The following is a 17,505-nucleotide window of genomic DNA, read 5'->3' as shown; positions in this document are numbered from 1 at the left end:
ACTTTAGCTCTATACTCTTGAACTCTGTCTGCAAATGGATATGTCTGTCCTGGTTCTGTCCTGGTTCGGTCCTAGTTCAGACCTGGTTCAAGACCTGGTTCAGACCTGGTTCGGACCTGGAGCTGCAGTGAACCAAGACTAAACCAGGACTCTCATTTATAAATCACATGCTCGAGTTTATGATCTATAAAAAACTCACAAATCTACTTTAGAGACGAGGAAGAAGACAATCTGAGCTCAGAGAGAAGAGATTCTGAGGAAGTTTGAGAAGGTCAGTCCTGATAAATACCACAAACACGCGCTCGTAATAGAAGAAAAGCCTCTTGCAATTTTCTGGAACTCTATAAAGAAGCAACATTTTCACATCCAGACTGTAGACGTCACCCGAAAACGCTCCGGTCCAGGCGGCGGTGCCGTGTGTCCGAGGCATGAGCGCCGTAACACAAGGACACATTCCCCTTAATGATCTAAGAAAGCGGAGCCCGGTCACACCAGGAATGTCCTGTCTGGAATTAGCCCCTGTCTGCGGCGCCCCGCGCAGCCAAAAGGACCACGGGACGCTCCGGTTTCTCACGCCGCCACGCAGGACCGGACGGAATCTGCTGAGCGAGCGTCACGTCACTGTTGTTACGGGACGGGCTTCTCAAGAGGCGGTGTACAAACACACGTGTGCGGCTCAGTGGTCAGAGCACTCGGGCCGGCCAAGACCGAGATCGCTTGGTCTTGGTTGTCAAAGATTGTTTTTGGCTTCATTAGACAGGAGAGGTCAGCGTGAAATTCGGGGATGAGAGAGAAGGGTGGACATGCGGTAAATTGTCGGTGTCGGGGTTCTGACCGCGCGACCGCTGGGCAAGCACAAGGCCACGCGTTTTTGCAGATAGTCCACGAAAGGTCAATATCTGGACGTGTTTGTCGTCACCGCGATCGACGGGCGGCTCAACGCGGTCCGTACGGCGGCTTGCATGTAAAGAAAGAGAGAAAAAGAACACGACTTTGCGCTGAATCGTTGAGCGACGCGCTAAACTCTGTACGGCCGAGGTCAGCGAAGTGAAGACGGACTGAGAGGCAGGCGAGGCGACGGGTAGCACGGTTCAAAGCTCCAAAGAAAACCCATTCAGCAGAACATTGGCGACAAATTGCGCTCAGCAGTGTGCGCGCAACAGTACAGTATGTGCTAGGCAGTGTGCGCTCGCCAGTGTGAGCTCGCCAGTGTGCGCTCGGCAGTGTGCGCTCGGCAGTGTGCGCTCGCCAGTGTGCGCTCGCCAGTGTGCGCTCAGCAGTGTGCGCTAGGCAGTGTGTGCTCGCCAGTGTGAGCTCGCCAGTGTGCGCTCGCCAGTGTGCGCTCGCCAGTGTGCGCTCAGCAGTGTGCGCTAGGCAGTGTGCGCTCGCCAGTGTGAGCTCGCCAGTGTGCGCTCGCCAGTGTGCGCTCGCCAGTGTGAGCTCGCCAGTGTGCGCTCGCCAGTGTGAGCTCAGCAGTGTGCGCTCTCCAGTCTGCGCTCGCCAGTGTGAGCTCGCCAGTGTGCGCTCGCCAGTGTGAGCTCGCCAGTGTGCACTCGCCAGTGTGCGCTCAGCAGTGTGCGCTCGGCAGTGTGCGCTCTCCAGTGTGAGCTCGCCAATGTGCGCTCGCCAGTGTGCGCTCGCCAGTGTGAGCTCGCCAGTGTGCGCTTGGCAGTGTGAGCTCGCCAGTGTGCGCTCGCCAGTGTGCGCTCAGCAGTCTGCGCTCAGCAGTCTGCGCTCGCGATGAACGATCACGACGTCGGTCCAGTCCGCAGTTTGTGGCCTTCTTCCCCAGCTGGCAGGGCGACGGTCCAAAGGTTTCCATCCTGTACGTCCGTGGCGGGAGTTTTGAGGCCCAACGTAGAATAAACACAACAACAAAATAACAACAACAGACGAGGGGGTCAAATAAAAGCACAAGCAAAACAAACAAAACAGGGGAAAAAAGAAAAAAAAACACTTAGAATGTGCTGGACTTGGGGGGGGCACAAGATTCAGGAGCAAAATTGAGAATGGAAGAGTGGTATCAGAGAAAAAAGAAATAATATTGGTATACGTATTCAAATACAGTATAAAAACATACATATATTCATATACACATACATACACAAAGAAGAATTGCTCCCGATAATTCAAGATGATTGTCCCATTTTGACCGTCGTCTATTACATTTTTTCTATTTTTAAGTTGAGTCCTGAGTTCATTTGTTCCATTTTGCGTATATCTATTATTTGTCCAGTCCTGTGTCGTCGGGGCCGTTTGAGTCTTCCATGTTTGTGTGAGAGTCGTCTTCCCAGTCGCCAGGAGCATATTCCAGAGAGAGTCTTGTCCATTGTGTCCATTGTGTCCACAGTGTCCATTGTGTCCACAGTGGGAGGTTTGAGGGCCACGTGCATCAGTCCAAAATCAAAAGGGAGGTGTCAAAAACAATCTGCATCGCTCTGTTCATTACTGTCAATTTTTTGTATGATGCGATGTGTATGATGGTTGCCACGGTTTCTCCAACATTCGACTCCGCCCTGTGAACAACGCTCTTCCTCCACATAAACACTGCACCTTCAGTTGATGCTCTTAAGTCTTGTTTAAAAATGCACTTTTATTCACTGGCTTTTAACCTGGCAGGAGATTTGTGAGGTCCTCTGGCTGTCTTTTATCATTTTATATATTTTATGTTGTTTTTAATTAGTTTGTATTCTGTTTATATGTATTTATTCATTTTTTATTGTATATATATTTTTTTACATATTTTACTTGTCTCCTGTGCAGCACTTTGGAGACTTTGTGTTGGTACAATGTGCGATACAAATAAAGTTGGATTGTATTGGATCGAGCACTTTGACTCGGCGTTGTGAATAAACGGGTTTCGTCTTCCGACAGAACTCCCTCTAAATGTGATTATGTGGTCCACACTGCTCGTCTGTCAAAACAAAATCAGCCTCTTTTTCCCATTTAATTGTGATATTGGTAGATTGGCCGTCCAAGTCATGAATGCGCTTAGATACGTTAGATATTTAGAAAGTTCTGCTTTATATGCACAATGTAAAGAATCACATCTGGACTCGATTTGAAGATGGATAAATTTGACAAACATTGGACAAAATGAGACGTTTGTTTTGGACGAGGGACGTCACGATGTCAAATTATTGCGGGAATTTTTTTTCAATCAGGATTTAACGATTAATCACGGTTGTTGAGACTGTGACCAAACAGTCTTTAAAATGTTTTATTTTCTTTAATTGCCGTGATCTGAGGTGTAACTGACTTTACAAAAATGTATTTTCTGAAAGACAAAATTTGACAAAAACAGCCATTTACAATAAAAAAAAAAATTCATTTAGGTCCATTTTTTGGGTTGTACATTGAACAAAAATACTGAATTATGCTTTTAAAATTGTCAAGATTAGAAGAATTTCTTTGGTCTTTACGATCATCATGTGACCTGAATGATCACGATTATCAATTTAACCTAATAATCGTGACTTATTGGACTTAATATGCTTTAACCCTTCTTTTCTTTGGATGCCACATTATTTTCAAATTGTATTTATTTTATTTATCCTCTGTTCTGCATGTTCTCCCCGTGTGACCGTGGGTTCTCTCCGGGTTCTCCGGCTCCTCCCACCGTCCAAACACAGGCATGTGTTAGGTAAAATTGGAGACTCTAAATTGGCCCTAGTGAATGTGAGAGTGAATGTGAGTCTGTCATGTCCATGTCTCTGTGTTGACCCTGCGACGAGTTGGCCACTGTCCAGGATGTACCCCGCCTAAGGCCCAAAGTCACAGGGATAGGCTCCAGTCACCCGCGACCCCGAAAGGGAAAAAGCGGTAATGGATGGATGGATGAAATAATAAAATAATGAAGCAGTAATGATAATACAATTATATATATAAAATAATAATAATAATAATAAATATAGCCGCAAGCGGCAATGATCGGCCCTCGCTACGCCGCCGCCACGCCGCAAGAGGAGGGGGCGCTAACGCGCCCCAATTGTCCTTTTATTACGCCTACTGCTGAATCTGTGACGCTGTCACATCTTCTCCCCTTTGTTTTACCATCAAAAAGAGATTTTATTTTGAATTCTTGGCAAAATGTGCGGCTTTGCCGCACAGACACCGTGACTCTTTGAATAAAAATGTGGATAACTTTTGATGGTCCACCCCTGAAGATGAGTCTCACCAAATTTCAGGTTAATATGTCTAACGCCCTAAGAGGAGTTTGTGAAAGTCTAAAGTGTAAACATGTTCTGGCGATTTCCCCATTGGAATAACATGGAAGGTTTCGGTCATCGTTACGGCAAAGCCATAACAATTATGACATGGGTCTCATTGACTTTTCTGATGGGGATGCCAAAATTGAGTTGTGTGTCAAATTTCATATAATTTCGCAAAACTAAATATTTAACCTCCATATAAAATCTGTAGGGGGCACTGTGGCTCCAAATTAATTTATTTCATTTCAAGTAGGTTTAGGGCAAAGAGTTTAACAACTGATTCTAATTCGACGCAATTCGGACTTTATCTGCGCAAACGGCAGAAATGTTAAATTTGGGAGATTTCTGAAATTCTTGCTACAGTTTGCGGCTTTGCCGCACAGAGACCGTGACAGGTATCAATGTAATTTGGATAACTTTTGATGTCCCACTCCTCAGTAGCATTTTCACCAAATTTCAGCTTTTTAGGGCCAACGCCCTGGGAGGAGTTCGTAAAAGTACGACGTTTGGAAAAACTCCGAAGTCATGTTTAGCCATTTTTGAAGCAATATGGCCGACATTTGGTTGGGCGGACGGCGTTGCCGTAATAATATTTTTTACTTCTCTTGTCACCATCTACCTCTGCGCCAAATTTCATGATTCTACGATCAGATTTTTTTTGGGTCATTTCCCATCTCTCAATGCATTTTTGGTACATTTGGGGGCGCTGACGCGCCAATTTTTTTTATTTTAGAAAAGGGAAATAGCCAGAATGTAGAGAGGCACGATTTTTAGAGGTGTGCAAATTTTTGTGACTTTTCGTCAATGTTCACTGGGTGAAAAATAGGGGGGTTGGTCCCGAGAAGAAGAAGAAGAAATATAGCCGCAAGCGGCAATGATCGGCCCTCGCCACGCCGCCGCCACGCCGCCGCCACACCGCCGCCACGCCGCAAGAGGAGGGGGCGCTAACGCGCCCCAATTGTCCTTTTATTACGCCTACTGCTGAATCTGTGACGCTGTCACATCTTCTCCCCTTTGTTTTACCATCAAAAAGCAATTTTATTTTGAATTCTTGGCAAAATGTGCGGCTTTGCCGCACAGACACCGTGACTCTTTGAATGAAAATGTGGATAACTTTTGATGGTCTTGAAGATGAGTCTCACCAAATTTCAGGTTAATAGGGCTGACGCCCTGGGAGGAGTTTGTGAAAGTCTAAAGTGTATACATGTTCTGGCGATTTCCCCATTGGAATAACATGAAAGGTTTCGGTCATCGTTACGGCAACGCCATAACAATTATGACATGAGTCATTGACTTTTTTGATGGGGATGCTAAAATTGAGTTGTGTGTCAAATTTCATATAATTTCGCAAAACAAAACATTTAACCTCCATATAAAATCTGTAGGGGGCGCTGTGGCGCCAAATGAATTTATTTCACTTCAAGTAGGTTTAGGGCAAAGAGTTTAACAACTGATTCTAATTTGACGCAATTCGGACTTTATCTGCGCAAACGGCAGAAATTTTAAATATGGGAGATTTCTGAAATTCTAGCTACAGTTTGCGGCTTCGCCGCACAGAGACCGTGAGAGGTATCAATGTAATTTGGATAACTTTTGATGTCCCACTCCTCAGTAGCATTTTCACCAAATTTCAGCTTTTTAGGGCCAACGCCCTGGGAGGAGTTCGTAAAAGTACGACGTTTGGAAAAACTCCGAAGTCATGTTTAGCCATTTTTGAAGCAATATGGCCGACATTTGGTTGGGCGGACGGCGTTGCCGTTATAATATTTTTTACTTCTCTTGTCACCATCTACCTCTGCGCCAAATTTCATGATTCTACGAACAGATTTTTTTTGGGTCATTTCCCATCTCTCAATGCATTTTTGGTACATTTGGGGGCGCTGACGCGCCAATTTTTTTAATTTTAGAAAAGGGAAATAGCCAGAATGTAGAGAGGCACGATTTTTAGAGGCGTGCAAATTTTTTTGACTTTTCGTCAATGTTCACTGGGTGAAAAATAGGGGGGTTGGTCCCGAGAAGAAGAAGAAGAAAGAAAGAAAGAATAATATTCCGATGCGAAAACAATGTTTCCCATTTTTCAAATATCATAAACTATACATTTTCGGAAAGCGCTCGCGCTTTCCTACCTCATGGTGTGGGTCCCTGGTCACTGACGGGTACTTTCGATAATTTTGAGTGGGCTCCGCCCACTTTGTGTTTTTGGCCCTCTATACAGTAATAATGTTCAATTTTTGCCTTACATGCTTATATGGGGATATACGCGGTCGTCATCCCAATGTAAAGTGCTCGTTTAGTGCGCACTTTTGCACGGGCTTCGCCCGTTTACAACGGTAATGTTCCATTTTCCTACTATTAATTAGTATGCACGGGGCGTGCGTGAGTGAAGGAGTGCGTTAGTGAGTGTTTGGAAGTGGGCGAGCGCTTCGCGCTCGATTTTGTGCGCACTACGTGCGCACTTTCGCAGCCGTGCTTCGCACGGCCTTACGAGATTAATAGGCCTCTCGCCAGCTTGTGGCGCTCGGGCCTAATAAAAATAATAATATTTTTATCAAAAACAATATAGCCGTTTCCAGTATAACAACAAATTATACATCGTTTGAAAGCTCTAAGCCTTCCCGATGCCGCCATGGGGTGGAATCATCATTACGAGCGCTTACGCGCTCGTCACTCCCTATTCCGTCGGGATGCCCCGCCCACTCCCCATAGACTTCCATTGATTTGAGCAGATACAAGCATGGCTCATGCCTGCGGCATGGATTCTCGCGTACGGGACGATGCCAGGAGGGTTTTTGGAGGAATGCAGCGCTTCGCGCTGCTGTTGTCAACAATTAGTGAATGGGCTAGGCCCATTCACTAATTGTTGACTATTTCTGTCATAGCAGGAGTAAGTATGCATGATCCATGCCTTCGGCATGGGCTAGTTCACTGTACTTGCCAGGGGCGACGGGGGGTCAGACAGTTGCAACGCTGCCTTCGGCAGCGTTGCGGGAGCAATAGGCCCTCCGCCCTGCTGGGGCTCGGGCCTAAATATTCCGATGCGAAAACAATGTTTCCCATTTTCCAAATATCATAAACTATACATTTTCGGAAAGCGCTCGCGCTTTCCTACCTCATGGTGTGGGTCCCTCGTCACTGACGGGTACTTTCGTTAATTTTGAGTGGGCTCCGCCCACTTTGTGTTTTTGGCCCTCTATACAGTAATAATGTTCATTTTTTGCATTACATGCTTATATGCACGGAACATGCAAGAGATGGGGAACGTATTCGTGAGGTACTTAGCGCAAATGAGTGCTTTATATGGGGATGACGACCGCTTCGCGGTCGTCATCTCAATGTAAAGTGCTCATTTAGTGCGCACTTTTGCACGGGCTTCGCCCGTTTACAACGGTAATGTTCCATCTTCCTACTACTAATTAGTATGCACGGGGCGTGCATGAGTGAAGGAGTGCGTTAGTGAGTGTTTGGAAGTGGGCGAGCGCTTCGCGCTCGATTTCGTGCGCACTACGTGCGCACTTTCGCAGCCGTGCTTCGCACGGCCTTACGAGATTAATAGGCCTCTCGCCAGCTTGTGGCGCTCGGGCCTAATAATAATAATAATAATAATACAATTTAATAATAATAATAATACAATTTATTAAAAAAAATAAGATGATGATAATAATAATAATAATAATACAATTATATACATAAAAATAACAATAATAATAATAAAATAAAATAAAAAATAAGATGATGATAATAATAATAATAATAATAATAATAATAATAATAATGCAATTATATACATACAAATCATAATAAAAATCGTAATAAAAAAATGAAAAAAATAAAATAATATATATATAAAAATAGTAATAATAATAATAATAAAAATGATGATAATAATAATAATACAACATAATGATAATAAAAAATAATAATAAATACAAAAAGTAAGATAATAATAATAATAATAAATTGCAGCTGGGAATATCTACATGAAACTAAATCTGGCTCAAAGTCCACCGTCTTCACCGTCGGCAGAAACAAAAACGCCTCGTCAGCAAAACGCGTTAAACATCGCTCAACAAACAACAACTACGGTTCGAACGACGCTTTCTTTCCCCCCCAAAAAAACAATGACTGTCGTGGAGAAACCACTTTCTCGTTTACGGTCAAACATGGGCCGTGTCAAACTGTCCCCAGACTCTGAAACTGGACACCAGCACAACACCCCGAGCCGTCCATCTGTCTGCGTCTCCTCGCATTAGGCTTCTGACACGTGAAAACTAAAATTACATCCTCGATTCCTCCCTCTGTCGTTATGAGGCCCTGCTTTGGCCCTGCTTTGGCCCCGCTTTGGCCCTGCTTTGGCCCCGCTTTGGCCCCACTTTGGCCCTGCTTTGGCTCTGATTTGGCCCTGCTTTGGACCCGCTTTAGCCCTGATCTCGTCCTGATTTGGCCCCACTAGCCCTGCTCTGGCCCTGCTCTGGCCCTGCTTTGGCCCACCTTTGGCCCTGCTTTGGCCCTGATTTAGCCCCACTTTGGCCCTCCTTTGTCCCCGCTTTGGCCCCAATTTTGCCCCACTTTGGCCCCGCTTTTGCCCTGCTTTGGCCCCGCTTTGGCCCCAATTTTGCCCCACTTTGGCCCCACTTTGGTCCCGCTTTAGCCCCGCTTTGGCCCTCCTTTGGCCCCGCTTTAGCCCTGTTTTTTATGTGCAAGCCTGGGTGGAATATAGCCTTCTTTGACCGTGGGCCGTAGTTAAAAGTAGAGCGTTTATGAGATGATTCATAGACAAAGAGTTTGGCTTTCAAAATACATTCAACCCTGGTTTTGTGCAGTGGTCACTCTCCATCAGCAATACAAGATCTGTGTGAGGAACAATGACCCACTGAAGATCTGTGTGAGGAACAATGACCCACTGAAGATCTGTGTGAGGAACAATGACCAACTGAAGATCTGTGTGAGGAACAATGACACGCTGAAGATCTGTGTGAGGAACAATGACCCACTGAAGATCTGTGTGAGGAACAATGACACGCTGAAGATCTGTGTGAGGAACAATGACCCACTGAAGATCTGTGTGAGGAACAATGACCAACTGAAGATCTGTGTGAGGAACAATGACACGCTGAAGATCTGTGTGAGGAACAATGACCCACTGAAGATCTGTGTGAGGAACAATGACACTGAAGATCTGTGTGAGGAACAATGACACGCTGAAGATCTGTGTGAGGAACAATGACCAACTGAAGATCTGTGTGAGGAACAATGACCCACTGAAGATCTGTGTGAGGAACAATGACCAACTGAAGATCTGTGTGAGGAACAATGACACGCTGAAGATCTGTGTGAGGAACAATGACACGCTGAAGATCTGTGTGAGGAACAATGACACGCTGAAGATCTGTGTGAGGAACAATGACACACTGAAGATCTGTGTGAGGAACAATGACCCACTGAAGATCTGTGTGAGGAACAATGACACACTGAAGGTCTGTGTGAGGAACAATGACACGCTGAAGATCTGTGTGAGGAACAATGACACGCTGGAGGGAAATACACCTCTTGACATGGCATAATATTATTGAAACTAAGCTGAAGGTGGTCCTACACAACATGAGAGCGCATGCACCTCGTTTTTCCGTGGTGACTCATGTCTGGACAGGGTTGGGTGCTAAGGTCGGGTGCTTGTTCTTGTCATCATCAGCTGATCATAATGACCTCGTGAATCCCAGAGGAGTCTTCAGCTCTCACTCTTCCAGAGCTGACGAAAAGAGACACTTTACACCACTCTTCGGTTTGAGTGTTGAGTGTTGACCACTGCAGCCTGTCTCTCCAGCGCTCGAAAACATGTCGCTTTTGTACTCTTCTAACACACTTTTACTTTTACTCTTCTAGTGAAAATGGGAATGGCAGAGCAGTTAGGCTGAGATGTGTACATGTGTTTACACAGTTGTTATTTTTGCTACGTTATATTCAAAGTTATAAGTTATTGTGTGTTCGTCTTTAAACAGATTTGCCGGCCTGGCTATGGGGTGGAAATCTCATATCGCCATCGGCAACAGATGCAAGCAAATACCGGACGTCGGTTTTGACTCATCTCTGAACAATCACGCAAGGCACTCATTAAAGATTGCTGCATTGATGTTCTGAGCGCAGCCGTAATGCAAACGCCACACAAGGGCTGTTTATGGGTCTCCACGGGGGTCTCTACAAAGGTCTCCACAGGGGTCTCCACGGGGGTCTCTACAAAGGTCTCCACAGGGGTCTCCACGGGGGTCTCCATGGGGGTCTCCATGGGGGTCTCCATAGGGGTCTGTCCATGGGGGTCTCCATGGGGGTCTCCATGGGGGTCTCCACGGGGGTCTCCATGGGGGTCTCCACGGGGGTCTGTCCTTGGTGCATTTGGTCAAAGGGTAATAAAACACAAATACATCACAGGGACACGAGGGGCCAAGAGTCAAGTGCAAGAGACGTTTGAACGTTACCTACGGCATCTGTATGTCTTCTCCCACCTCCTCACTGAGACAAGGAGACGAGCCCACCGCCTCCTTAACTGAGAAGAGGAGACGAGCCCACCGCCTCCTTAACTGAGAAGAGGAGACGAGCCCACCACCTCCTCATTGAGACGAGGAGACGAGCACGAGGAGACGAGCCCACCACCTCCTCACTGGGACGAGGAGACAAGCCCACCACCTCCTTAACTGAGAAGAGGAGACGAGCCCACCACCTCCTCACTGAGACGAGGAGACGAGCCCACCACCTCCTCATTGAGACGAGGAGACGAGCCCACCACCTCCTCCTCACTGAGAAGAGGAGACGAGCCCACCACCTCCTCACTGAGACGAGGAGACGAGCCCACCACCTCCTCACTGAGACGAGGAGACGAGCCCACCACCTCCTCACTGGGACGAGGAGAGGAACCCACCGCCTTCTCACTGAGACGAGGAGAGGAACCCACCACCTCCTCACTGAGACGAGCCCACCACCTCCTCACTGGGACAAGGAGACGAGCCCACCACCTCCTCACTGGGACAAGGAGACGAGCCCACCACCTCCTCACTGGGACAAGGAGACGAGCCCACCACCTCCTCACTGGGACGAGGAGCCCACCACCTCCTCATTGAGACGAGGAGACGAGCCCACCACCTCCTCACTGGGACGAGGAGACGAGCCCACCACCTCCTCACTGAGACGAGGAGACGAGCCCACCGCCTCCTCACTGGGACAAGGAGACGAGCCCACCACCTCCTCACTGGGACAAGGAGACGAGCCCACCACCTCCTCACTGGGACAAGGAGACGAGCCCACCACCTCCTCACTGGGACGAGGAGCCCACCACCTCCTCATTGAGACGAGGAGACGAGCCCACCACCTCCTCACTGGGACGAGGAGACGAGCCCACCACCTCCTCACTGAGACGAGGAGACGAGCCCACCGCCTCCTCGTGTTTTCATGTATATATTTTTTTCTTGTTCCTTACATTTTAAACAAAACAAAACAAAAAATCGTAATTAAAAAAACAGACCAAAAAAAACACAGCGACTGGGAGACACAAAACACTTTTATTTTTTGTCGTTTTTGTAAATAAAACTATCCGAAGGCTTTGAAAAACGTAAAAAATTTAGAAACTGACACGAGACGGAACATTTTTAAAATTGTAAAATTTGACAGTCTGTGGGTAAAATGGGAAAGTTTTTTGGGTTCGCATGTGTTTTTATTGTTTTGCTGGTTGTCTTTTGATTTATATCTGTTGTTCTCTCTCTGGTCTTACTTTGTTTATTGTTTATTCATATTCCATACATTTTTTCTTGTTCTTTAAATTTTTTTATAAAAGAAAACAAAAAATCACAAAAACAGACAGAACAACCACAACCACTTTTAGACACAAAAGACTATTATTTGTCGTTTTCGTAAATAAAACTATCCGAATGGTAAAAAAAAAAGATAAACGGCTACGAGACAGAACAACCACTGTGAGAACATGCACTCTCCAGATTTTAATATAGTAAATGCTGCGTCCAAAAATAAATACTAGAATTGCCAGCGCAGTCCTTGGGTGCCAGGGCCCAGCCGGAGGTGCAGGTGTTAATGTGTGCGCTGTGTCAGTGATAGCGCGGCGTAATATTTCCACGCACTCTGCTTTGACGGCCAGAGTTTTCAGCGCGGCACAACGGTGACGTGGTCGACGGCGGATTTGTGATTTAGAGGGATATTTGCATGCTCCAGGTGCCCTCCCGTCCTTTCGATCACGCCGGTACTAAAAGGGGAAATGCTGTTGGCGTGACTGGGTAACAATAGGGGATAATTTTTGAATTTTTAGAGGTTAAAAAAACACAAAATACAGATGAATTTTTTTGTGCGGCCGCAGTTGTGTCATTAATACAGAACTAGATTTTAGCCCCGTACATGCTTTTAAATTTCCTGTCAAGCACGGTACAAAGAAGGGAGGAGTTGTGGCCAAAATGTGTATTTAAATAAGATTAAAGTATTTCTGACAGGTCGGACAGAAAAAAACAAAAAACGGTTGTAATTGATGACATCACACCAGGAAATTACCCAAAAACACTGGGCCAAAACTCATCTAATGTCAAGTGTGACAAATAAAACTATGTGAGAGGGAATTGATGTTTAGAGAGTCAAAAAAGTTGTTTTTTTTGTGTGTAAATTCTGCATAAACTTTGACTGGAATGTGTGTCCCTGGTGTGATGACACTTCCTGTAATTTTCTACAAATTTTTCAAAATTTTCTCCACAAATACCTGCTCGATTGGTATAAAACTATCATTTATATGTACAAGAGATATGAATACGCCAAATAAAGTAAAAATTTGAAAATCGTGAAAACCTGTCATCGGCAGGGGAAATGTTGCTGGTGTGACTGGGAAACAATAGGGGATAATTTGTGTTTTTTTAGAAATCAAAACACAAATTACAGATTATTTTTTTGTCCAGCAGCAGTTGTGTCATTAATTGGAAACTTTCTCTTTTATACAGAACTAGATTTTAGCCCATGCCATCCATGTTTTTAGATTTTCTGTCGGAGTTGTAGCTAAAATGTGTATTTAAATAAAATTAAAGTATAAAAACCCCCCCAAAAAACTGGTGAAACTGCTGCTTGAGTACCGAGTAACAATTTAGACTCAAAATATATATCAAAAGTCTGCTTTATGAGTTGATGCAATCGGACAAACGAAACATTAAATGAGGCACCGATTCTGGGATTTTCAACAAAAAAAAAAAAAAAAAAATGCTCAAAGTAAAGATGTAAAGTAACACAACTGCTCGTCACAGTGGGATAGCGACCTGTTTCTTGAACCTCGCGGTCGAAGTGTCGTAAAGTTCCGACAAAGCACGAGCAGCAGCTGAGCGCGTGAAAGCAGCTGCCCCTCGGGCCCCTAAACGGTCGCGGTTTTTACGACGCGCTCCGGCTCGTCCGGCTCAAGGCCAGGGTGAAGTGCGAGCGGTCCCACGTGCAAAGACCCCGCATGTGGTCGGCGTCGTCAAAGGAGGCGGATTATGCTTTTCTTCAGGGGTGGAACACTACACGCCGCCCTTTTACCGCCCTTTTTACGTTTTCTACGTCGTAAACCGCAGTGTGGTGAACGGAACAGGTTCGCTGACTTCCTGCTGAAAGCTGGAGAAGTGACAAGCTCTTCGTAGCGATAAGGCCCGCCTCTTCGTAGCGATAAGGCCCGCCTCTTCGTAGCGATAAGGCCCGCCTCTTCGTAGCGATAAGGCCCGCCTCTTCGTAGTGACGTTTCACCGCAACAAGCTGCAGATTGTCGTTTTTGTGTGTCTCAAAAGTGGGTACATGACGTTTTTTGTAACTCAACGTGTATGCATCCCTCTGAGACTCAAAGCGCCCCCTACAGGTCGGACGACTCACTGAACGAAAACACAGTTAAGATAAATATATTTTGAATTTAGATAAAAATCATTAAAAAAAAAAAGTTATCACAGAATAGCACATCTTTTAGGTTTGTAATTCTACTTCCTGTTTGTAATTGATGACATCACACCAGGGAATTACCCAGAAAACACTGGGCCAAAACTCATCTAATGTCACAATTTTTTAAGTGTGACAAAAAAAACTATACGAGAGTGAATTAATATTTAGAGAGTCAAAAAAGTTGTTTCTTTGTGTAAATTCTGCATAAACATGGACTGGAATGTGTGTCCCTGGTGTGATGTCACTTCCTGTCATTTTCTACAGATTTTTCTACATTTTCTCCACAAATACCTGCTCGATTGGTGTAAAAATATCATTGATATGTACAACAGGTAACGGATAAATACACCAAATAATGTAAACATTTGAAAATCGTGAAAACCTCTCATAGGCACTTAAATTTTAAATTCCCTAAGTGCAGGGACGTGGGCGGGGCTAGGGGCTAGGTGAAAACAGTCTCAGTTGCAGGACAAAACGAGATTAACCTGCAGGAATCAATCGAAACACAACTATGAGTGAACTAACGATGGCTATTTTAAAAGCGCATTAAAGTGAATTTTTAAGCATTTTTTAACCAATATTTTTGAATACCTGCATTTCCTGTTCCATGTCTAGGTGGGATTATTCCAGGTGTAAAAAGGTGAATTTGACGAGTATGTTGACAGTTCTGTTTAAAAGTTGCTCTATATAACATTTCTAGTGAAGGGTCCGCCTCCTGCTTGTCTCCATGGCGACACATTATTGCTGCGTAGGGCTGCACAATTTGACAAAACTCTACGATATTCGATAACAATGACGATATTATTGCCATATTTCAATGTACTTTTAACACAATAAGTTCAGTGGAATAACGCAAAATGTCGTCTCAACTCAAGTCCAAATAAAAGAGTTTGTTTGGTTGTAAATGAGCACTTTGTGACACAGTGAGATCTCAGTGTGTCCGTGTGTGCGTCAAAAACCATCAAGATCTGAAAGGGGTGCTCTGATTGGCTGTGCTTGGCTGCTCCGCCCCAGTTTCATTTCAACGCCTGGAAAAAGCTGTTTCAAAGCGGTGGAAAATGAATCCTTGTGAATATTAACAATGTACATAGGGTTTGAGTGATTAAAAAAAACGATTTCTGGTTTTGCGGGCGTGAAAATCATGTACCACAGTCTAAAAAAAGACTAAACCATGACCAAAACGAGCCCAAAAAGTAGGAAAAATTATAAATAAAATGTAAAAAAAAATTGCCGGATGGAGAACTTTGGGATATTTTGAAACGTTTATTTTCTTACTTGACTGCAATACCGTAATTTTGGCGATTATACCGTCTATGTCCTTTGCTTAGAACTTTCGCCAATATGTCACGGAACTCATGAGGTCAAGTTACAAGTCAGAGCTGCGTAAAAACGAGTCCGCTCGCAGTAAGAAATCCAGTTGCTTCTCGGCCGTAACGCTGGCTGCAATCGAATGAAAGCCGAGGAGACAAAGCCCGGCGGCCCTGGAGGCGGAAGAACGCGAACCCAATCCGTTTAACAGTATCGCCGCGGCAACGCTAAGTCCGTCCGGCTGTAAAACTGAGTCCGGTACAAGCCGCAGCGTAAACACGGCTAAATGCATCCGCACAAACGGACACGCGCGCCTCCGACACTCGGCAACAGGTCAACGAGAAGAGGAATATCGAGCGCTCGTTTCCGTGGCGAACGCCTTGACGTGCGCGTGGCGGGTTCGATCGCGCCTTTATCACAGATTTACGGCATTCGAGTGTCGGTTTTTGTGAAGGAAAGTCCCGAAAAGGCCAAACGAATCCCGCGTCACTAATGCACAAAAAGAACCGCGGAGACAGTTGAATTCACGCACAAAGAACGATTCGTTTCAGTTTAATCTCTAGTTCGGGAATACAAAGGCGTGGCCGTTTATATTTTTCCGTTTTACTATCGCTTTTAGGGCATTCGACGCTGCTTTTTACATCAGTGTAGGCGCTGAAAGCTCAAAATCCTGTACAAACTTAATGAATGCCCAGTGTAGCTCTTCATATACATTTTCGACTCTCTACAGCCCCGAAAGAGAACATTCCCGGATGGATTTATCATCGATTTACCAATGATTTGACATGAATTTCAGCGCCTTTCAAGACCCCCCAAAGCACATTGACCAGCGCGTCGTTCATTCACGCCGTACCGTTGTTGTCTGGTAACTAAACACGTGCAAAAAATGCATATTAAGGAGAATACTTCCGAGTAACTGCGTTCCTCTTTCATTTGGTGGAGTTCCGAATGTAGGGTTCGGAACTCCACCCCCCAAACGAAATCTAAGACATAAAACGATGCGGAACAGAACGTTATCCTGTAATTTAGGCCTCAAACAAACTGCAGAGTTAGTGAGAAAATAAAGGAGAAAACATCATTCTTTTTACGAAACCAACGGTGTGATAAACATAAAGTTAGTCCTGCATCAATCGTGTTTTTACACCATCATATACTAGATTTACACTTCAAAACTTAATTTAAGGGCGTTTCAAAGTATTGTTTGGATTAAGGGGACACTAAATAAGACGATTGAAAAAGCATCTTCTCACCTTCCTGATTGGTGCTTGTCTTTGGCGTTTCCTGGTTTACCGTTGCCGTGGCGTCGCTCGTTGTTGATGATGACCTTCGGCGTCCGGGTTTTTTGCCCCGGGGTTTTGCCCTTCTCGTTCAACATTTCCAAACTCCGGCATCCAGAGGTTCACCGAATATGTTTGGAAAATTACTATAAATATAACTAAATAAAGAAAAAAAAAGAAAAAAAAACAAAAGAAAAAAATTACGAAAGAAAAAAAATACAAAAGAAAAAAAATTACGAGAAAAAAAAATTACAAAAGAAAAAAAATACTAAATAATACAAATTACGAAATAAGCAAGCAAAAAAATTAAGCAAATAAGACTGTGGTTGTCAATGCCAGTCTAAAAATAAAAAGGAGATTATTAAGGAATATATTAAAACATTTCCAATTGAAGTTGAAAACAATACGATTCAAAAGTTAATATTTCTTCTTTTAAGTTCCAAAATGAATAGATAAAGAACAACAGTCAAGTTTAACAAAATCATTTCCTGAAATATTTCTAGATTGCATAAATAAAATGAAAAGTAATCCACAAAGGTACTTTAAATAAGGATGTGGTCCGAGGTGCTTGAGGGTCCCAGTGGATTTGAACTGACAGAAAAGCCGAATGAGGGTCTAAGTCTGGACTTCAGGTCGGCCCCCCGCCCCGGACCGACCAATAGGGAACGCACAGAGACCACTCCTCAGCTCGAAACGACCAATAGGAACGCGGCAGTGATAGAGGCGGCGATGAGACGGCACGGTCCACTCATATTTGACTTACATTTGTATTAGAA

The 17,505-nt window shown here is 44.7% G+C and overlaps 1 protein-coding gene across 1 annotated transcript in view; it reads right to left on the bottom strand.

Moving 5' to 3' along the window:
* LOC140371558 (uncharacterized) overlaps positions 1–16,833 on the bottom strand; it is a 58,423-nt gene extending 41,590 nt beyond the window's left edge. The window contains exon 1 of the mRNA XM_072458728.1: positions 16,703–16,833. Coding sequence (XP_072314829.1) covers positions 16,703–16,827 — 125 coding nt within the window. The 5' untranslated portion in view covers positions 16,828–16,833. The remainder of the gene's footprint in view (positions 1–16,702) is intronic.
* Positions 16,834–17,505: the final 672 nt, after the last annotated feature.

Source organism: Eucyclogobius newberryi, unplaced genomic scaffold (genome assembly GCF_026437365.1).
Source record: "Eucyclogobius newberryi isolate DKJ021-1_F unplaced genomic scaffold, fEucNew1.0.hap1 SCAF_22, whole genome shotgun sequence".
In the NCBI taxonomy this organism is placed as follows: domain Eukaryota; kingdom Metazoa; phylum Chordata; class Actinopteri; order Gobiiformes; family Gobiidae; genus Eucyclogobius; species Eucyclogobius newberryi.
Note: the sequence above shows the minus strand (reverse complement) of the source record. Positions and strands in the feature narration are given on the sequence as shown.